The 21,151-nt window shown below is 41.3% G+C and overlaps 1 protein-coding gene across 5 annotated transcripts in view; it reads right to left on the bottom strand.

The window, feature by feature from the left end:
• MECOM (MDS1 and EVI1 complex locus) overlaps positions 1-21,151 on the bottom strand; it is a 389,661-nt gene that overhangs the window by 38,013 nt on the left and 330,497 nt on the right. For 3 of the 5 annotated variants that reach the window (XM_006890373.1, XM_006890374.1, XM_006890370.1), the window contains exons 3-7: positions 19,604-19,706; positions 15,657-15,873; positions 9,786-9,933; positions 5,945-6,098; positions 154-1,504 (exon numbers count right to left, since the gene is read on the bottom strand). In XM_006890373.1, the coding sequence (XP_006890435.1) occupies positions 154-1,504; positions 5,945-6,098; positions 9,786-9,933; positions 15,657-15,873; positions 19,604-19,706 (1,973 nt within the window). Of the gene's footprint in view, positions 1-153; positions 1,505-5,944; positions 6,102-9,785; positions 9,934-15,656; positions 15,874-19,603; positions 19,707-21,151 lie in introns of all 5 variants that reach the window. The other 2 variants (XM_006890372.1, XM_006890371.1) reach the window with 1 other exon arrangement.

The raw sequence follows: 21,151 nt of genomic DNA, 5'->3' as shown, positions 1-21,151 counted from the left end.
ACCTTCTAGGGAGAACAAAATAATCACCAGGGCCAACAAAGTCACCTTTCATTTTATAACCATGACAAAAATGATTTGTTTAAAGTCATCACGTTCTAGTGCAACACCTCGCGTTTCTGGATTTGTCCCCACGTGTCTCTGACCCAGTCTTACCTGTAAATGGGGTCCATAAAGAAAGGAGTGGGTCTGGCGTGCTGCAAGGAGCCGTCGGCTGCCTGTCTGGCTTCCACGTGGCTCCCTTCCTTTTCTCCAAACACGTGGTTTTTGCGAGGCTCAGTCAGCTTCGTCCCGCTGGCTCTACTCCTACTTCCCATACTTAGATCCAGGGGCTGGTCTTGGCTTGTGGCAGTCGTCGCCGAAGCCTTGGAGGGCACTGGAGTCAAGGGCTTCTCCTCCTTTCTCTTGGTAGTGAGATCAAAGGGAGACTCAGAGCTCCCTTTCTGCAGTTTCTTGACTTCACTTGGTGATTGGGGTTCCAGTTTCAAAGATAAGGATCGCAAGTCTCTATCAGGAAATGGGTACATTGATTGAGAGAATGCTGGAAAAAACGGGAGGGGAAACATGGGAGGGTAAGGTAAGGCTCCAATTTTTTTGTCTTGCAGCCCCACCAGTCCTGTTGAACCAAAGTATTTTTCAGCAATAGAAGCAATAGCCTTTATAGAATCATTCACAGCTCCTGACACCGCAGTCTGCTCCTCTAAAGATGGTGAAAAAATGGAATGATTGCTGTATTCTTTCTTATTATTTATTGAAGCCAGATTCTGAAGAGGGCTTACTTTGTCTTTGAACATTTTACCATTTTCTTTAAATTTCTCTTTATCACTTTCAATGTCACTTTCCAGATCAGAGCCCGAGGTTGTCTCCAGGTCACTGCCACTTGGCGTACTGACATCGTCAAGGTCACTACTCTCTGACTGGTCACTGATTTTCTCAAGGGGCCTGTCTTCAGAGGACCTCTCGGGCTGGAGCTCCACTGGCTTACTGTCCCCTACGGGTTTAGATAGTGCCTTCAAAATATCCTGTGTGGCTGGCAGTATCTGAGGATGTGTCATGAGGGGACTTTGACTTTTGTTTGTCTGTTCAGTACTTGATAATCCTTTAACAGGAGAACTAGCAGGTATCAAAGGAGGCCTGTGGTAAAAGGTGGAAGGAAACAGACCAGAGAAGCTAAAAGAAAGTCCAGGAGCTGTTGGAAAGGTAAGACCAGCAGGATGCCTATTGGCACCAAAATAGTCAGCAAGGCCCGGGTTGCCATGACTCATATTAACCATGGACGTTTTATCCATAGCTGGGGTTCCAGGAACGGAAATGTTTTGGCCAAAAAATCCACCTGCCGCAAAATGGTTCTTGCCCTCACAAAATCTCCTGTGTTTATTTAAGGAAGACGTAGTGCTGAACATTTGTCCACAGTCTTTGCACTTGATTTGGGTTCTGCAATCAGCATGCATGCGCTTATGACGACAAAGGTTTGAAAACTGAGTATAGGATTTATGGCAGACCTCACCTGTGTGCAAACAACAAAAGAGAATCTCAGGCTTTATGGCAATTGCTTCTGAATTTAGCAAAGCATCACAATTGGTCTACCCCCAAACGTCCATCAGGAAGCCGGAAAGAGAGGTTGGAGGCACCAATCAGGGTGCTCCTGACACAGATAATCCCGTTTCACTAGGTTCCAAAGCAAGGCGTCCAATCTGACAAATGTGTTGGGGCAGCACAAATATTTCATACCTCCATATCACTGTTCGGGCATCCCCCCCTGCATAGCATCTGCGTACTTAAATACTGACAGGAAAGTGTCATATTCCAACATGCAATGACTGTCATATGCCCACTCCACTGTCACAATGACAGACTCTTAAAAAGGAAAACTCTTGAAGAAGGGTAAGCATAAAACATAACAGAACAGGCTAGATCATTTGGAGAACTCTAGATTGCGGGCCTCGAAACAAAGGAAAAGGGCCTCTCCCTCAGCCAGAAGCTTCACCTTTATTCCCTCTCCCTTTGGGGAAAAAGCCCGTGACTGTTCGACTATTATTTAGCTTGTATTATATCATACGCTCTCATCATTCACACATCAAAGCCACACAACAATGCACATTGTGTATTCTGAGACATTTTTAAAAATCGGTTTCATGATTTGAGAAAGACTGACATAATTTACAATAGCTCTATTTTAAGCCCGCAGAGGAAACTCAATTGAATGTAGCCCATCCTGCATCACCGATTCCCATGAACTGTGATCACGTCGTCTGACTTCCCCTCACACCAGTGGCTGTGCTAACCTTCCTGCATTTATGAAACCCATGTCCTTGGGAAATATGTCCACTTGCTGTCATATCTTCCCTGTTTATCTCAGGTCTTGGCTCCAACCAAGTGTGTGTGGAGGGGAGGAGGGAGTGGATGTCCAAGGCCCTAATCCAGAAAGAAGGGCACAGCACTGGGTGCATCTGGGAAATTCCTCTTCCCCAAGAATTTACCACTAAAATACAATAGCTTCCTTCTCCCCATGGAGGAACATTTCTAAGTTGTTTCTAAGACCAAACTCCATAATCCTCAAGAACTTTTTTTAGGTAAGAATCTTCACAGGAATCTTCCCCCTCTTAGTCTAACAGGATTGTCATATCCAATCCCAAGGCAGCACAGTTTTAATGAACCTTAGTAGAGGCAGGTCCAATTTAGGTGTAAGGTTACTTTATATAGGCCTGCATACATTTCATAGGGGCAGAAGTAGGTTTTCCTTGTTGATAATTGCTAAGCCAAATAAAGACATTTAATTGAAGACAGAATGCAACACTGTTCTTATTTAATGACTACTTCTCAGGGAAGGAGATTACTGAATTTCTAAGTCAAAGCAAAAATAATTTGGGAAAAACCAATCCTGTAAAGAAGTCTTTATAGACTCTCAAGCAAGTAAAATTCACCTGTAATTTGAATTAACCCATATTTCTCTAGGAAGGAAGTACTGAGTGAATGCATATATATATATATATACACACACACATATATCTCTTACTGCTAGAGATTGAAAATGACCTGCTAGAGATATGAATGTGCCTGGTACTAATAAAGGGGCTTCCAGTTGTGGGACGGCCTATGACATTGCAGGAGCTGTAACATGCATTTTAATGTAAAAGAAAATATGGGGAATATCTTTTCAAATGATTCAACTAAAATATATTAACCATAGTCTGCTCTAAAAAAATATAGATAGATAAGTATAATGTCCATTATTTACATACTTTGAAACATTAACTAAGGCCAGAAGATAGAGCGAGAACACCACCTTCCCAAAGAATATTAGTCCTACTCACAAGGAATAGTAAATAAAATGTTGGCATTATAAATGTGTATTTATGAAGAAGGTAGCACACCTTTCTCTTGGGCATACAATGGAAATGAGATAATGTCTTCACGGGTATTTAAACAAGGAGCAAATTAAACATGTCTTCTTAAACAAGGAGCAAATTAAACATGTCTTCTTAAACAAGGAGCAAATTTCTGAAAGACTGCTTTTGTTTTGGCAAAAGTCCTGTTTTCCTGCACTTGTTCTAATGCAAATGTTCTTAGACTTTGGTAGCTGGGTTGATTTCAGAAACTCAGCCTCCTGCGCTCTACGGGAGTAACAGAAGGTGCGTTTCACTTTCCTCAACGCTGGCCGTCATCACACGGTTGAGCAGCGTGAGTGTTTGGTCTCGAGAACCTGGGGTCTGGGATGTCCCCGTAGGCAGAGGCTCTGCTTTGATCACCTGAAGGCCTGGCCTACCACAGACCATGAGGCCTCCAGGTAAACGTGTTCAATGGATGTTGATAGCTATGCTCTCCTGCAATTTTCTCAGTAATAAGGAATTAGCCAGCACTTAAAGTTGCATTTTTCTACTTATTAAACAAATTAAGAGGTTATTTTGAATCTAATCAGCCTCTTGGAGCATGTGGTTTCTATTTGGGAAGGCTGGGGATTTCGGTAAAGGCCCTAAATAATTAGCCTAGTACTGGTGACTTTGGGCTCAAGCTTGGGGGTACACTGTAACAAGAGACATTTGTCATAAACACACCAGCGGGGGCAAACCGTGTGTGTGGCCTGCTGGTGCGAAACAGATATCAACTCTAGGCAAATCTCTACTGCAAATTCCTCACACCAAGCCCTGATCCTCAGACTTGTTTGTTCTGAAGTTACAAGGCCATTATTCATAATTACTCCATGGGTTTCTGTCAGACTTTATATTTGAAGAATGGAATCTGCTATTTAAATTTTACCAATAATTACAGAAAAGGCATTCATGGGAAATAACTGACTCAATCTTATTGGAAAGAGACATCCTACAACTTTATAACATGGGACACTGGATTCCAACACAAAATGTCAGTTCCCAGAATCCAAGATGATAAGAATCTCTATTTTCTGATATTTACTTTAAGCAATAAGGCATTAAGGGATCATGATTCATCTTGGTCTACTTCACTGGGTGGCTTGGGGTTATTTTCATCTGAAAGGTAATAGAGGTACTAAAATTTATTTCTGAAAGATCAGAAATAAATAAACTACTTAACTTTGTCTGCTCTTAGCACTTAACAATTGTATTCTTAGGGCATTACCACTTAGATTCAAGAATGTCTTTCTGAGCAAAGTAGCTTATATTGTGTGCTTTATTTCCTGTGACTTTCCACAGAGATTGTTCTGAGAAAGTCTAGCACCCTTTGGTTTGCCTGCGAGTCCTTCTCACTCCACTCAAGGGAAGGAAGAAAGGGGCAAACAGGCCTCCAGGGGAGCTGGAAAGGGAAGCAGAAGTTGTCCTGGTGCTGGAACCACAAAAGAGATCTGTGTCAAGGCCCAGAGGAGGGTCAGGCTCCGACTTCTCGGTGCTGGCTCAGTTTGGGGTAATTGTGTTTTCCATATGGATCTGTAGCAGTGTCTCATGGACCTAATAATATAAACAATCAGGCACTTGTCAGAAAAATTGTTTTCTAAGGGGTTCCCAAGACGGAGGTTTTGCCAACAACCAAGTACGCTTCAACCAGTTCTGTGTATATCTGGCTCCAAAATCAATCCTGAAGTCGTATTAGTGGTTTAACTCAATGAGTCATTGTGCAGCCGACTAATGGATCAAAAGAAACCCAGAGTTGTTGCCCAGATGTCTTGAGCACCACTGAATTTCTCCTCATAAAATAGTCCAACGTAATAGATAATACAGGAGGAGGGGAATGAAGAAGAGACCCAAGAAGGCTGAGTTTTCCTCTGAGATGTGCTCCTCCAACGGTCTACACAAGGACATTCTAGGCAGGTGGTCAGACTGGTCCTCTCCTGAAAAGATATGGCTTATAAGTTTGCTTTCATAAGGCAGGTCAGGGGAGCAGTGAGTGTGTCCAGCCTCGAAGTGAAAATGTTCTGCTTTGCAAAGTAATGGAAAACTACCCACCTGAAGCCTGTGCTTGGTAACAATGCAGAGATTAAAGGGCATTCCTTCCTCTCTCTCACTCTCTCCACACACGCGCACACACACACACACCCTGGGCGTCAGCAGCCTACTTGCCAGGTGGGGTCTGCCCAGCTTTTTCTGACCCAGAACAGGTTTTTATCACTTCATCTTGCTTAGGGATATCTGCTATTCGCCCTTTTTTACAAAGCCATGAACATTTACAGTGTGAGACAAATCTGGTTCTCTCTATTAAATCTTACAACCCGGGGAGGCTTCCCTTTCATTATTTAACGACTTTTCTTTTCTCTACCTGCTATTGATTTCATCTAAAAGAAAACACCCCTAGGGATCATACACAAAACGCCATGGATCTGGCCATAAATGGTTTTCTGTTAATAGAAGAGAGTCCTACTGGACAGCCCCATATAGAGCGAATGTGGTGACCCCCTGGTGGCCAAGCCTGAACACTCTCCTGATCCCAGTGAGGAAAGACAAATGCAGGGAAGAGGGCTGGGGAGTTTCGAACTTACAGATGAAGGGCTTCACACTGCTGTGGATGTGCTTGTGCTGTTTGAGGCCTGACGAGGTGGCAAAGGTTTTGCCGCACTCCGGGCATGCGTGGGCCCGGGCACCGACGTGCTGGGAGCGAATGTGCCGCTGGAGGTTGCTAGGGTCCGTGAAAACCTGCTAGGAAATGAGTACTGATTAATCCAGACACTTAACCCAAAGACGCAAGACGACGACCAGGGGTGACAGGAGAATGAAGTGTGTGTGGGTTTGGGGTTGCTGGGGTTTTGGTTTTTTTTTCTTTTCTCTTATTTGGTTTTGGTCTGTTCTCTTGTGTTTCCAGAGATGAACTGCACGTCCTATTTAGAAAGTACTGGGTTCTCATAGGGTTGCGTTTATTGTCCAGTCAGTTGTGACTGACTCATGGTAACACTATGTTATTGTTCTGTGTCGTCAGGTTGGTCTATGACTCACAGTCACCCTGTGAACAGTAGATATGAACCCTGCCCTATCCTGTGCCATCCTCCTGACCTCAGACATGCCCGAGCTCATGGGGACAGCCACTGTACCAACGCTTCTCCCTGGAGCTCTGTTTCTCTCCCTCTCTCTTCCTCTCCTTCCCTCTGTCTCTCCCTCTCCCTCTCCTTCTCCCTCTCTCCCTCCCACTCCCTCTCCCTCCCTCTCTCTTTCTCTCCCTCTCCCCCCTCTCTGTTCTCTCTCTCCCTCCCACTCCCTTCCATTCCCTATCTCTCTCTCCCTCTCACTCTTTCCCTCTTTCTCTCTTCCTCTCTCCCCCTCCCTCTCACTCTCTCTCACTCTTTGCCTTCTCCCTCACCCCCAATCTCACCCTCTACCTTTCCCAGACTTTTGTCTTTTCTCCCAAGGACCAGCCCCTCCTGAGAACAAGTCCAGAGTCTATGAAATGTTCATTTGTGTGAGCAGTGAAAAATGCTCCACGGAGTCCTCAGAACCAAGGTCTTTTCAAAGCAGACTGCCAGGTCTGATTTCTCTGGCACCACTGTCTAGGCTTGAACCATCAGCTTTCCAGCATGTAGATGAACACTTAACTATCTGAGCCACCCGCGGTTTTCTCCTCTAGGGTTGGTGTTATGTGTTATTTGGTTGGATCTGACTCACTGGGATCTGCTAGGAGAGAGGAATCTTTCTGGCAATAAATCACCAGGTCTCAGTCAAAGGTCAAACATTCTTCTAAGTGGCATAGCACTTGTCTGTGCGTTGCTGTACAGAGGTAACTCGTGGTTGCTGTGATGCTGAAGACTGTGACAGTGATGTGCCAAATGCAATAATGATTACCCATGGCAGACAGTGTTTGACAGAGCTCCCCGATTAAAACAAGCTTGGAAGCAGGAGTGGCATCCACTTCCAAAATAGCTTATCTCAGGAAACCCTATGAACATGGAGAAATGATGAGAGTTATACAAGTGTCCAGGTCTTTTGTTCATAGGGTTGTTGAGTTGTCTAGACTCTATGGCACTTAATAACAACAACTCTTTAATTGGTTACCAGCCGAGAGCTGACTTATCCTTTTGCCCCTGGGCTTCTCCACTCACCCCTGCCCCAAGTCAAACAAATCAACTCACTGTTGTAGAGTCAACACTGACTCACATGTGACCTTCCAGTGGCTTTTCAGAGGTTGTAGATAACATGGGAGGAGACACCTCAGCTTTTTTCCTTTGGAGGAGTAGGTGGATTTGAACTGCCTGCCTTTAGAGTTCACAGCACAACTCTCTATCCACTAGGACACCAGAGCTCCCTCTTCCCTTTTCTCTAGAGTTTGTGTTGTTATGTGCCTGCGACTCATAGTGACCGTATCTATGCATAATAGCTCTGAAGCCTGCCCTGTCATGATCCAGTCTTACTGACTCCAGCACACCTACCCTCTTTGCCCTAGTTCCTGTATCAATCCATCTCATCTGGGGTTTTACTCTCCTGAGCTGTCCCTCCACCCTTCTGAGCATGATGTCCTTCTCCAAGGATCCGTGCCTCCTGACCACATGCCCAAAGTATGTGAGACGGAGCTTCAAAATCCCAACCTCCAAGGAGAAACATGGTTTCATCCTCTCCAAGACAGACCTATTTGTTTTCTTGGAAGCCTATGGTATGTTCAAGACTCTTCTTCAGCAACACAACACAAAGGCATTGATTCTTTTGTCATCCTTAGTGATTATCCAGCTCTCTGATGCATATAGCAAGTAATTGCAAAGACCATGGACTTGATCAGGTGCACCTTAGTCTCTACACTGACATCATTGCTTCTCAGTACTCTAGAAAGGTCCCTGACAGCAGATTTACTTAAGGCAATTCATCTTTTGCTTTACGTTTTGTTGGTTTCAAGAGTGTCGATTGTGGAGCCGAGAGAGCTATAAAGCTTAACCTTGATGGCTTCTCCCTCAACCATGGTGCTGCCAGTTAGCCCAGTGGTGAGAATCTTTGTCTTCTGGAAATTGAGCTTCAATCCATATTGAAGACAACAGTCTTTGACTTTCTGCAACAAGTGCTTCAGGATAAGGCCCAGTAAATTATTGAAGCCTATGTTCTTAGTGGAGTCTCACGAGTGGTGTAGTTAATGTGCTTAGCTCCTAAGCATGACCTGCCAAGCCCGGCCCTAACCCTCCTCCTCCCATAAGAGGTGCCTTGGAAGTAAAGCCTGGTAATCTACTTAAAAAAAAAAAAACCCAGCCAATGAAATATTATGTAACAGAACTGTACTCTGACACACATGAGATCACTCTGCGTCAGGATCAATGTCATGGCAAATGTTTCCATTCTTAGCACAATGTACGCAGAGGTGTCAGTTAAGCAAAATAAAGGATGGTGTTGTAAGGCTTTTTAGTCTCACATAGAGTGACTAGAAAGAAGTAGAATTCTGGTCATGCCATTACTAAAATGAATGTGCTATTTTGCATCTTTTAAACAAAGGCACATTATGAGAGCTTTTAACTAAACTATTCCAACCTATTGCAAAGAACTCTTATAAGAACTAAATTCTAATACTCTCTTTCATTAAGTTACCAGTAAACTAAAATCATTCCTTTGAATAAAGACCTACAGACCTTGTCCTAAAGAAGTAGAAAAGTCACCACATTATTGGGAATAAAAATAGTCCAAGAGATAATTTCAAATGCTACAATTCCAACTGACATGGAAAAAGGTATTCAAATGCTACAGCTGTTTCACTCTGGAAATAGAAAGCAACTTAAAGACATCAGGACATCATTTTCCCCCTTTAATGGAGGAACATGAGAATAAGAAGACCTGACATGCTGTTAGTATATTGACAGTTACGGTCCAAGGGAACTGCTTTCATTTCAGCTTGAGATTCTTCAAACCAGTCACTAATTTTGAGAATCTACCCTTTCTATTTAGAACTAAGCCATGAATTTTAGTGGGGACTTGCCAGGAAAAAAAAAATCTGCAAATTTAGAGGTCTCCTGTTCTTTCTGAATAGGCATTCAGATACTTTATGTGACTTCCTCACAAACTATTAAAAGAAATCAGTAATGTGTGCACTGGATACATTTTCATTCTCCACAAGGCTATAAAAGAACCCCACACTGGCAAGTCAGTAGCGGAACCAGGAATTTACCAAGGATGTCTGACACCTAGTTCTGGAACGCACCAATGAGCCTTCCTCCCTCCCTTACAAAAATAAAAGGACACCCACTAAGTATTTTTATACACTGTACTAATGCCTTTTAGCATACAACACTAACACTCAGAATACTTTTCTCAAGATATTTATAGTCTCCTCTCTTAAGGCTTGTTGCATACATTGTAAGCAAGTAATGGATTCTAAGAAAGCAGGATGAGAGGGAGGTCGAGTAGCCTACAAATTCACTGTACCTTGGCACAATTTTCACATTCATAGTGCTTTCCACTGTCATGTGACATCTGGTGGCGAATTAAGTTGGACTTCCAGTTAAACGCCTTGGGACACTGATCACACTTGTACTCCCTGTCTTCGGTATGTGACAACATGTGTTTCTCCAGGCTGTTAAAAGAACAATTGATTCAATAACACATGGTGACAAAGAACACATTCATAAACAGAATGTCACCTTAATACTAACCCAACTGGCAATTAAAAAAAAAAAAACTGAGAAGGAAAAGGAGCTGAGGTGAGGAAAGAGAAAGAAGACACAGGCTTGTCACAGACAAAAGCACATTTCATGCTTCCTAGACTGTGCCTCTCCCCCAGACAGAGAAGTGTCTCGGTTAAAAAAATAATAAATCTGATGCTGCTACCAGGGTTTATCTGCCAAGCCAGGAACGGAGCACACAACTTCTGGAATCACTATAGAATCATTAAGAGCAACACAAATCACTTGGTGAAAAAACACTCAAACAGAAAATGTTACAAAAATGTTGGAGACTACCACCAGATGCTCTGCCGAGGAAGGAGGGACAATCTCCTCCTGTACCAGTCAGATCTGATTTGACGGTACACTCACATAAAAACAATAAAAAAAAAATCTAAAAAAAAATGTTGGAGACTATACAAACGGGCATTCTGTCTAATGTATTTAACTTCTAAATTTAAGATGGTCTTTTTAGTCTCTCCACATCATCAATGGGAAGGTGAGCTAAAAGGTAACCACTAACAAGGAACTTTTCAACACAATCCTAGTTTGGGTACCTGGATAGATAGAAGGACAAATGTATGTATGGGCATTCTAACACAGAGAAAGCATATATGTATATACACATAGAATGCATCTATTCAATGTAGATTCTCTCTCATATACATATACATACACACCCAAATATATAAAATCTATTCATTAAGGATTAAACAATGCAGATATTATTTTAAGCAAATTCACCAGTAAAGCACCTTAGAAGAAAATAACAGGGCTAGAAGTTTCTCACAAGCAAAGTTTCTCTGTTTTAAACTTAGTTTCCCCTTTTCAGAGATTTCCCCCTCACTTTTCTAAAAGTTATATAAGAAAGCTGTGTGCATGCAATTAAAAGCAAATATAGACTATGGATTGCTATGATGATCAGAAGAGATATGCAACAGACTTGTTGATCAATTATACACAGACATGCACACTAAGATGCTACACTCGCTAATTAGAAGTCCTTGAACAAAGAGCTGATTTCAAGTATAAACCATATTAAGGTGTCCTTCTGAAGAGGCTCACAATGGCCAACACTCCTTGCTTTGAGCTGCCCCTCCCATGGGTTTCCAAGGCTGTAAATCACACAGGAGGAGGTTACCTATCTTTTTTTTTTTCTCTGCAGAGTCTCTGCTGGATTAGAATTGTCTCTGAGTTACCAGCACAACCTCCTACGTACCATGCCACTGGAGTTCGCTTCAGTAAGACTCAAAAGCCTTTTAATTCTAACAATACCCCATAAAAGCACACTCACAGAACCTCACCCGATCACCACTGAAAGTGGGTGGAACCCAAAACACTCTTCTGAAAATGATAAAGAGGAAAACTTAAGCATGTGTCCAGTCATTTCTGTGGGAGCAGTCCTGAGAGGAACCACATAGAGAAGGAGAAATCCTCTGCTAAGAACCAGCCCAAATGTTAACAGGATAGAACCAGAATTCAAACATGTTGTAGCCCCTAAAGAACTAGTGAGTCTCGCCAATCAATTGATTCTGAGTCTCCTGATGGAAATATATGACATCACCAATGAGAGATTTTCTCCGTCAACCTTGGACCTAAATCAGAGTGAGGTTTGAGCATATAAGTTTCCAGGAAATATTGATGATGGGAAAAGATGCTAAACAACACGAAGGGGATAGAAAGCATCAGCAGAATTTAGACTGGAGGAAACGCTACAAGAAAGCAACTCGGTCTTTTTCTATAAATAAATTGCAATGGGAGAGTGCGAGAGAGGTGGAGAGGCAGACAGATAAACCGACAGGGTGGGACCCACAGCTTGAAATGAATGTTAAAAATGACAACCAATTGTCATATGTGAACTTTATTAAAATTTTCACCTAAGCCCTTAAAAAAACTTTAGAAACTTGAAAGTTGCTTGAGAAATTTGAACAGTACTTGGTAATCTTGGGGAATTATTTTTTTTATGTTTTCTTTTTTAAATTTTTTAACACTTTTTTTTTCCTATTAATTTAAATGAACATTTACAAAGACTTAGGGTCTCCAGTCATTCATTGTTGCACTGGGGAATTATTTTTAAATGTAGTATGAAAATTTACATTGGAAACTTTCTTCCTTTCCAAAGAACATACTCAATTGCTTATAAATAAAACTGTATCACACCCAGGATTTGTCTCAAATAATATATGAAGGGTCGAGCTGAGATTAAACTGCACTGGTGGTTAGTTACTGAAGCTGAGAGGTCGTAAAGGGCTCTTATTACACCACATTCTCTAATTCTGCAAATATTTGGAATCTTCATACCAAAATATTAATTAAAAAAAAATCTACCAGCATGGAAATAGATAGCAACCAGCATGAAAATTCTTTTTCTTTTCCCTGTTTCACGTCTATGTGAAAATGAGAACTCTTGAGTTTTGGTATCGAGCAGAGCTCAAGGTACCTAGAATCTATATATGGACTGCGTGCTTGAGATTATGTATGAGGGGAAAAGCCCGTCCACAAATCTTGGTAAACTGCAAACACTTCCGCACACTTTTTCTCTTCTTCAACTTCCTCCCTGTAACTCTCTTCATATTACCTTTTAAGCTTATTTCTTCCTCCTTCTGAGTCACTCTGGTTGGCACTGCCATTCGAGTTAATCACACATTTGCCCTATCACCTTGAACAAAATATTCCCTGAGAGTACAGGTGCGTGGAGTCACAAGAAAGGCCCTCCCCTTATCGGCAATGTGTGGTCTTCTGTTCCTTACAGAAGATGAAATGTTAATAAAAGACTTAAGACTGATAGATCGCCGGTTGCAGTTGACATTGAACTGAGTCAGGGACTTATTCCAAAATCACTGAACAGGATATTATTGTTACTGACTGTTCTTAGCAACCCCTGAAAACAAACCATTCTGTGACATATGTTCCAATACGCTATACATCAAATCAGGAACTCGAGTGTCAAAATACTACAAGTCTTATTCCTGTCCCATAGCCCAGTGACTGGTAGGTATATAGTTAAAAGTGTAGATTTCGAGTAGACAGCACTTTGATGGAATGATAATAGCAAAGCAAAGGGAATTTCCTTTCCTTTTCTTCTTAACAGAAAATTAATATTATCAATAGAATTATAAGATATCAGCTAACTGGTAAGGGGGGAAAAATGGCAAGTATTTCTTGAAAAAGCAAACTTGGGATGATTTAATAAGCATAGAATTGACCCAGGCAGTCATTAATATGATTTTTACTTCTCACTGAATTTTATCCCAACCTAGAGAACTTTAATCAATATTTTAAGGTTCTATTGTTTTTCATTTTTTTGCATATAGATCTTTTTCCTTATTTCTTTTATTATTTTGCTTTTTTTTCAGTACTTTGTATAAAAGATATGAAACAGTAATACAGTTAGATCAAGAATGGAATTTTCATTTGCCGAAAATATAAAGTAACAGTATAGTGTTCAAGAAAGTAGAAGATTCAAACAATGTAGGTTCTGCATGTGGTTAAATTATGGATTTCATAACAACAAACCCCCCACCCCAGTTTATAATTTTAGTCTGGCTAGGTAACTGACAGTAAATTTTGAGAGTTAGTCAACAACAGGTAACTAGGATTCCTTATAAAATTCTCCTGAATCAATGAGACTTTAAGAATTTATGCTAACACTAAACAGAGTTGACTTTGGCTTAATTTTACAATGACTTGGACAAAGACATTTTCCTCATCTAAGAAGTGTTGATAGGCTTTAAGAAATCAGAATTACACTGTTTAATCTGCTATCTTAATGCATTTGATCTTTTTTTTTGTTAAAAATATGAAGGAAGTACTTAATCTCTGATTTCAGAGAGACTACAGAATAAATATTTCTTTGACCATCGGTATTTATTAGTTTCCTTTCATTTTTAATGTTTGGGCATGATTATGCTTGGGAAACATACTGCGATGTTTGCTGATTCCAAACTCATGCTTTAGCAAACCATGCATAGCACATATTCTCTACGCAGATTTAGAGTATGTGGTTAACATTTGTTTCAAAGGTGCTGGGAAGGTGATCTGAATTCTCAAAATGTTTTTTCTCTACCAGCTAGTTATATGTGCCTTAAAGTGAATGATTCTGATGTGAAATCAGAGCTTTTTAAAGGCACCCAAGCAAGGGAAGAGAATCCTGAGCCATCAACAGAAGAGGAAGATACCACCAAGGAAGGAAAGGAAACAAAATCAGAGACTGAGATAAGGAAGGTGTAAGGAATCACAGACTTTGGTAATGCCAATTGAGCACTACCAGCTCCTACACTGCACTCAACAACAAACAACAGCTCATTTCTGCTGAGTTGGAACCAAGACATTGACTCTCCAGTGGGTCTTCAAAGACTATAAGTCACATAGGGGAGATTTCTCATCTTCTTCCTGTGGATTCGAACCACTTGCCTTTGGGATGACAGTGCTCCTCTTAGACTACCAGGCCTTTTTAAACACTGACATGCTACCCATTTTAAATTCTGATGATAGCAAAGTAATGAGTTTAAGTATTTAAATTGTAAACTAAGCCAAAGCCATTAGCTGCAAACTACTGGAAACACACAAAAAATTAAAAAAAAAATCCCCACATCAAATAGCTGTATAATCACAGATCTTAAAGAATTATTTCGTAGTATAATTATTATTTTCAAATAGGTTCAAGATTTGTGTTTTTAAAATAGAAATGTGAAAAGAAAACTGGTCTTAAAACTGTTTAAAAGGGATATGTGATTAGGTATTATTGTCATGACGGGAGTCCAGAACAAAGGCTGCATAGTGGAGTGGACTTGAGGGAAGGGATTGTATAACAATGAAAGAATTTTTCTTTCCCTTTTCAAAGAGAAGAGCGAATTGAGGGGAGGGGTGAGCAGGGAGAAAAGTGCAACAATGAATGAATGGAAATCCTCAATCTCTGTAAACTTTCATTAAAATTAATAATAATAATTTTGTTTTAAAAAAAAGAAAACTGGTCTTAAGTTCAAAGGGCTACAGAGGGTAAATGTATGATTGAGATACAGTTTTCATTTTGTGAAAATAAGTAATAAAGGACTGTTTCATTTAGATAGTCATATTTGGTTTTTTCCATTTAGAAATTCAACATTTGTAACTAATTACATGTCTCTTATTCTTCTCTATATGTGCAGTTGGATAAATTATTAAAAATGAAATTGATGGGTTACAATGATCTTCCTTTTGTTTTTTCCATCTCCTGAGTTCCAAAACAGTCTTTGCCACCAAGATCTAAACATTCCGAGAGATGGAGCTACTGTTGCTTGGCATGTGAATACTTTAATTACCCACATTGTTGTTTCAGGACTCGTGGCTTTTCTCTAAATCATAATTTTACTAAGCTTTGAGTTCCTGATAACATTACTTAAATAATAATGCAGCATAGTCTTTTCCATCTGGCATCAAAACAACTAATTCCAACCTCATCATAGATATTTTTCGCAGATGAGAATTTCCAGAGGGCAGAGAGAACAATTCTGAACACGTCAGTAAGACATCGACAGGCCTGGGTCATTGCAGTTGCAAAACTTCCCCATCTGCACACACTTTGAAAGCTCAGCGTAACAGCATTCTATTGCAAAGTAAATAAACAAGTTTGGTGGAGCCGAATGCCATTTCTAACCTTTGCAAATCGGGGAACACTTGGTCACATTCCTTACACTCCTGGATTGCGTGTATCTCTTGGAGATCATTCTCACTCTCGAGCTTTTGTTGAAAGTCTTCTTCCACCATTGAAAACGCTGAGTGCGGAGTACTACACGGGAACTTCTGGTGGTCTGCTAATTCAGCTTTGGACTCAAAGAGCTGGTCACAGTCCTCACAGCGATACTGGCGCTCTTCTGTGAAAAGAATGCAGATGTTACTCGGATGGGAAAGTTAGGAAGGGACAGCACCCATCAGCAGATCTCACTGAGACACAGAAATCATAAGCGAAATGATTTGACTTCCATTTATACCCCTGCATTTTAATATAAATTAAGAATGTTACATGTACTAGACCCCAGATAGGGTCTGGCAAAACAACACAAGGGCTTCATTATAATTTCTCATGAAAATTTCTAACTAAACTCTTCTGGATTTATATAGCATGTTAAAAAAAAGTAAGGATCACTTCCTAATTTTCATCTGCTTTCTCACACTGGTATGTGGATTACTGATATTCCTTAAATCATAATAAGGAAGTAGAGGTCGGATTTTTATTTCCATTTTCAGAGGGCATAGAGGCTCAGAAATGGCACATAAAGGCGTTTGGGATTTTTAGCTCCAGGTTGTGCTAGAACCAGAACTCACTTCTGCCCCATGCATCTCTCATTATGCCACGATTCCTTGACGGCATGGTTGAATCCAGTCCCCAGCTGAACCAAATTTAAGCCTGGTCAAAATCAGTGAACTAGGAAATGCTGTAACATCCATCATTACTTATCACGGGACACAGGATGTTCTTAGTACCCACTGGGCTATTTATGTTACCCCAGGGTCAGTGCTAAATGCTGAAGCTTTGTCAAACAGCAAATACACCATGGATTTGCACTTTAAATTGGCGAGATAAAGAAATGCTTGCAGTGAAGATCCGAGATAACAAAGCTATAACATGTCAGGTCAGTGCCAATATTAGGCTTCGGTTCTTCCCATATGAATAGTGTTGAGCCCTGAGGGTCATAAGATTACAAATCACGCTATAAAGATTTAGACCTAGATGATTCATAGTCCCCTTTTATAAACCTACAGTCCAAGAAGTTACTCAGGGACAGCTCAACCCACTTAAGGGAATTATTTAGTTATCTACTAGAACTAAATACTGTAGGGAATGAGTATGCAAGACATTTACAGACAAGGAGATAGACATATGAACAAACAGTAGGGTGCATATTATAACAGATGTACTTAGAGGTCTAAGGGAAACCAGAAAAACAGGCTTAATCTACTTCATAGGGGAAGTTCAGGAAAAGGGTTTTTGAAGAGCCAGGAAGAGAGGTGGGAAGACGGAAGAGGCAGCATGAATGGTGTGGACCAATGATAAAGGCACAAAAGAACAAGGCAAGATCTTAGACATGTACAGCTGCCATGAAATAGAAATAGGTTTATAAAATCAAGCAAAGTAAGAGGAAAGAATGAAATGAAACTAGCTCACTAGGTGCTTTTAGGTTCATGATAACAAGGGTCACTGAAAGCCACTGAGAGTTGGAAAGCAAGGCATGGTCAGATTGCTGGGTGGCCGAGTTTCCTCCTGCTGCAAGTGTGAGAAGTTTAGAACTCAGTCAATATTCGTGGGCACCACGAAGGAGAAGAAGTTAAGAACAGCTCTGAAAGAGTTTCTTTACTTTGGTAACAGAGGGTGAAGAAAAAGGAAAGAGAAAGTCCTTGCTATGGAGTTAGAACCAACCCACAGCTGACCATCCAGTGGGTTTTCAGAAGTTGTATATCACACGGGAGGCAACTGTCCATCTTTCTCCCATGGATTCAAATCAAATGCACTTGGCAGTGCAGCCCTGGACCTACTAGTCCACCAGAACTCAGGAAAAGAATTCTAAACTAAAACATTAAAGATAAAATTAAAGATTAAAGATAGGATTCTCAGCAATATTTAGGTAATAGAAGCTGGCCTACAGTTTTCAACACTATTCCTATGTTTAACTATAATACACAGGCTCTTAACAAGATCCTAAAGCAAAAAGAACATATAAGTCACATGGCATGGCAAGACGTAGAGTTTAGTCACAAGAAGAGTTTGATTTGAACGCTGACTTCATGACTGACTAACCATATGACATTGCTCAATTTATGTTGCCTTGTAACCTTAGTTTTCCCCTCTGTAAAATGGGTAGAATGCTTTTTTTTTTCAAATTGTATCTACGTTTAAAGGTTAAACGAGCTGATGTGCGATATACGGTTTTTTATTTATTTTATTTTATTTTTTTTTACTTTCTCTTTCTTGGAAAAACTTATGACCTACACAAGGCACTGATAGGCTTTAAAGATAGATAGGGTTTAAAGATAGGTAAAAAGGTAGGTGATTTGGAGCTCAGGTGGCCGAGGGGCAAGGAACTGCACTGCAGTCCCAAAGGCAGGCAGTTGGAGGCCATGAGCTGTTCCACAGGAGAAGGACGGACAATCTCCTCCCGTGTGATTAATTGTCTCTGAGAACCTGCTGGAGGGTCAGTGATGGGTTGGTTCAGTACACAACAACAACTGAAAAGAAGAATAGCCACTCTACTTAGACTTATCTGGAGGTGGAAAAACTAAAATAATCGTTGGCAACACTTTTCAGACTTAGCAGGTTTGCTGACAAGAGATATGCTGCCCTAGAAAAGTTCTATAATCTAAGGGAGCTGTGGTGGCCTAGTGGCAAGAAGCTGTGCTGCAATCCTGAAGGCACAGGGTTCTAATACACCAGATACTCTGCTGGAGACAAGGGGCAATCTCCTCCTGTGCCAGTCAGATCCAATTCAAAGGCACACAGCAACAACCACAAAAAAAAAAGAAGAATTGCTTGAAAGAAAAGGTCTATAATTTTCCACGATCTAAAAAACCTGCCAACAAGAGTGAGTAAGAGACCATTTTCCCAGGGGAGCAGACTCCCCATTCACTTTTTAGACCCTCAACAGGCCGACTGAGAACTCCAAGCTCCAAAGTCACTTGTTTGACAGAGCTTCTAAAATGAAAACAAAAATCACACAAGAAGGGCCCCCTCAAATACAGCTGGTACAATCTACAAAGAGGCAGAAAGCAGTTATGCCAACTGGAAAAGAACTGTGAAGTAACGTGCGGTCTGACCAACAAGAGCTTCCTTCCCAGGAGGCCCAGCAGCAGAGGCTGGAAGCCCCCTAGGAGGGAATTTGCTTGAGGAAGCTGGTGGAGGGATCCCCTCCGCTGGGAAGCCCGGATGCACTCTCTCTACTCCTTCCAGCTCTGGAATGTTCTAAAGAAACGACTGGAGTAGGTTGAACAAATCACACTCTATTAAGAAGAAAGAAAAAGAAATAAATTCTCACCCCAAAAAAATACAAATACAGACAGAATTTTCTCTTCTTCTGCCCTAAACATGCACTGATATTAATTACAATTCCCTTTATGACTCCCTTCTTTTGATTTAGAATAGGCTTTTGGCAAACGAAAGCCCATCTGACTCTCAAACTCCCTCCTCTCTGCCTCACTTCTAAACAACTCCCCACAATATGGTCACTCGCTAGGATTTATTCCAGTGGAAACATTTGTCCCCCCATCAGGGTCTGACATGTGCAGTGTCTGAAAACGCCCCAAATCAAGTTGCTTAGATGGAAGGACACTCATCTGTCTAAGGCACAGCTCAACCTCACGGTGACCCCCTCTCTGTCCAAATATTATTCACAAAATCCTTTGACCTTCACTTCAGGGAAACGCTTTGCCTTCTTCAGCTTCACCTTGATGTCAAATGAAGAAAACAGCCTCTCAGAGAGGAGGCGTTTGGTACACGTGGCAGCGACCAGCCAGGAGACAAGCACGTGCAGAGTGAGAGGGACCCCTTCGGATGCTACTTCCGAGGGTCCCAAAGGGCCGCAGTGAGGTGGCGTGGGAGGGAGCGCGACTCACCGTGGATGTCCGGGGCCATGGTTTCATGAGGGTACTCTTCACTCTTCATGAACAAGAGGAGCTCCTCTCCTGGTGCAATGTCGGCGACTACTCTATAAAATATCTTCAGAAGCCGCGAGAAAAATAAGAGGGAAGAGAGAAAGAGACCGAAGTATTAACAAAGTGTAAAATATACAATAAGACATCTGCACGGATTCTCAGATTTTAACAAAAATCCAAAAGCAATGCTGTGGAATTGACTCTGACTCACAGTGACCTTCCACTGGGTTGCTCTGGATGGAAAGCTTTATGAGAGGAAACTTCCCATCTTTATTCCTCAGAACAGCTTGTGCATTAGAACCATTGACCTTTCAGTTAATAGGTTCATTCATTACTCACTATGCCCTCAGGGCACCTTCAATAAACATTGTTGTTGTTAAGTGTCATGAGTCCGTGATTCCTAGGCAACTCATATTGACCCTATGAACAAAAGACCTGAACACTTGTATAACTTTCATCATTTCTCCAAGTTCATAGAGTTTCTAGAGACAAGCTATTTCAGAAGTGGATGCCACTCCTGCTTTCCAAGCTTGTTTTAATCTGGGAGAGCCACCAAACACTGTCCACTATGGATAACCATTATCACATTTGACACATCAGTGTCACAGGGTTCAGCTTCACAGCAACCACGAATGACCTCTGTACAGCAAGTGGACAGACCAGGGCTATATCACCTATAAGAATATTTGACTAAAAACAATTGAAGAAAGGCCTGAGGGCTGCAGATTAAAGTCACCCATCTTTGACTCCTTTTCATTTTCAGTTTTATCAAAAGAAGTGTGACTTCCTGCTACAAACACTGCAAATGATCCCAGTGGTGAACTGTCAGTTCACAAATTTCCTTGTGTCAGACATACCAAGTGCAGTGTTTAACGAGAACTCCCCCATTCACAGAATTCCTTAGAGAACTCTGGTGGGCCGCACACATAATGGATGAAATCCTGTCTGGTTCCATCCAGAAGCAGCTTGTTACGGCCCACCTGCCGGCCTCCAGCATGTTCTCAAAAGTAGCTCCCTCTCAACATCTTTGGTTTTTGTAAGATAACACAGCATCTGCTAGTTCCACAATCGTCAGGCTTTCAATGCTGTGAGATCAACTACGTGAATAATTCTTAGGGTAAGAGTTCTGCCAGACAGACCAAGGACATCAGGACAGCAAGATTAGTAGGGGACATGGACATATCCGAGTGCCTGACTTGGGTTTTGAAATGTAGTTGTGCTCACCCATAAAAGGTGATTCTCCCATCGCTGGACCCCTGTCCTAAGGAACCAACTCCCAGCTGATTCTCTGGTGACTTTTCAAAGGCTGTAGACCAGAAGGAGCAGCTGGTGGATTCAAGCCACCTGCCTTTGCGTTGGCAGCACAACTCCTTACTACTAGGCCACCAGGATTTTATACTAGATAAAAATTACAGAAGAAAACAGTGATGTTGTACTGATGACATTCTAACAAAATATCTTTAGGTAAAATACCACAGCACTCAAAGAAGACTCATCCTTTGCTTGCAA

Source organism: Elephantulus edwardii, unplaced genomic scaffold (genome assembly GCF_000299155.1).
Source record: "Elephantulus edwardii isolate Elephantulus edwardi_28Jun2011 unplaced genomic scaffold, EleEdw1.0 scaffold00088, whole genome shotgun sequence".
Lineage (NCBI taxonomy): Eukaryota > Metazoa > Chordata > Mammalia > Macroscelidea > Macroscelididae > Elephantulus > Elephantulus edwardii.
This window is presented reverse-complemented; position numbering and strand designations above follow the sequence as displayed.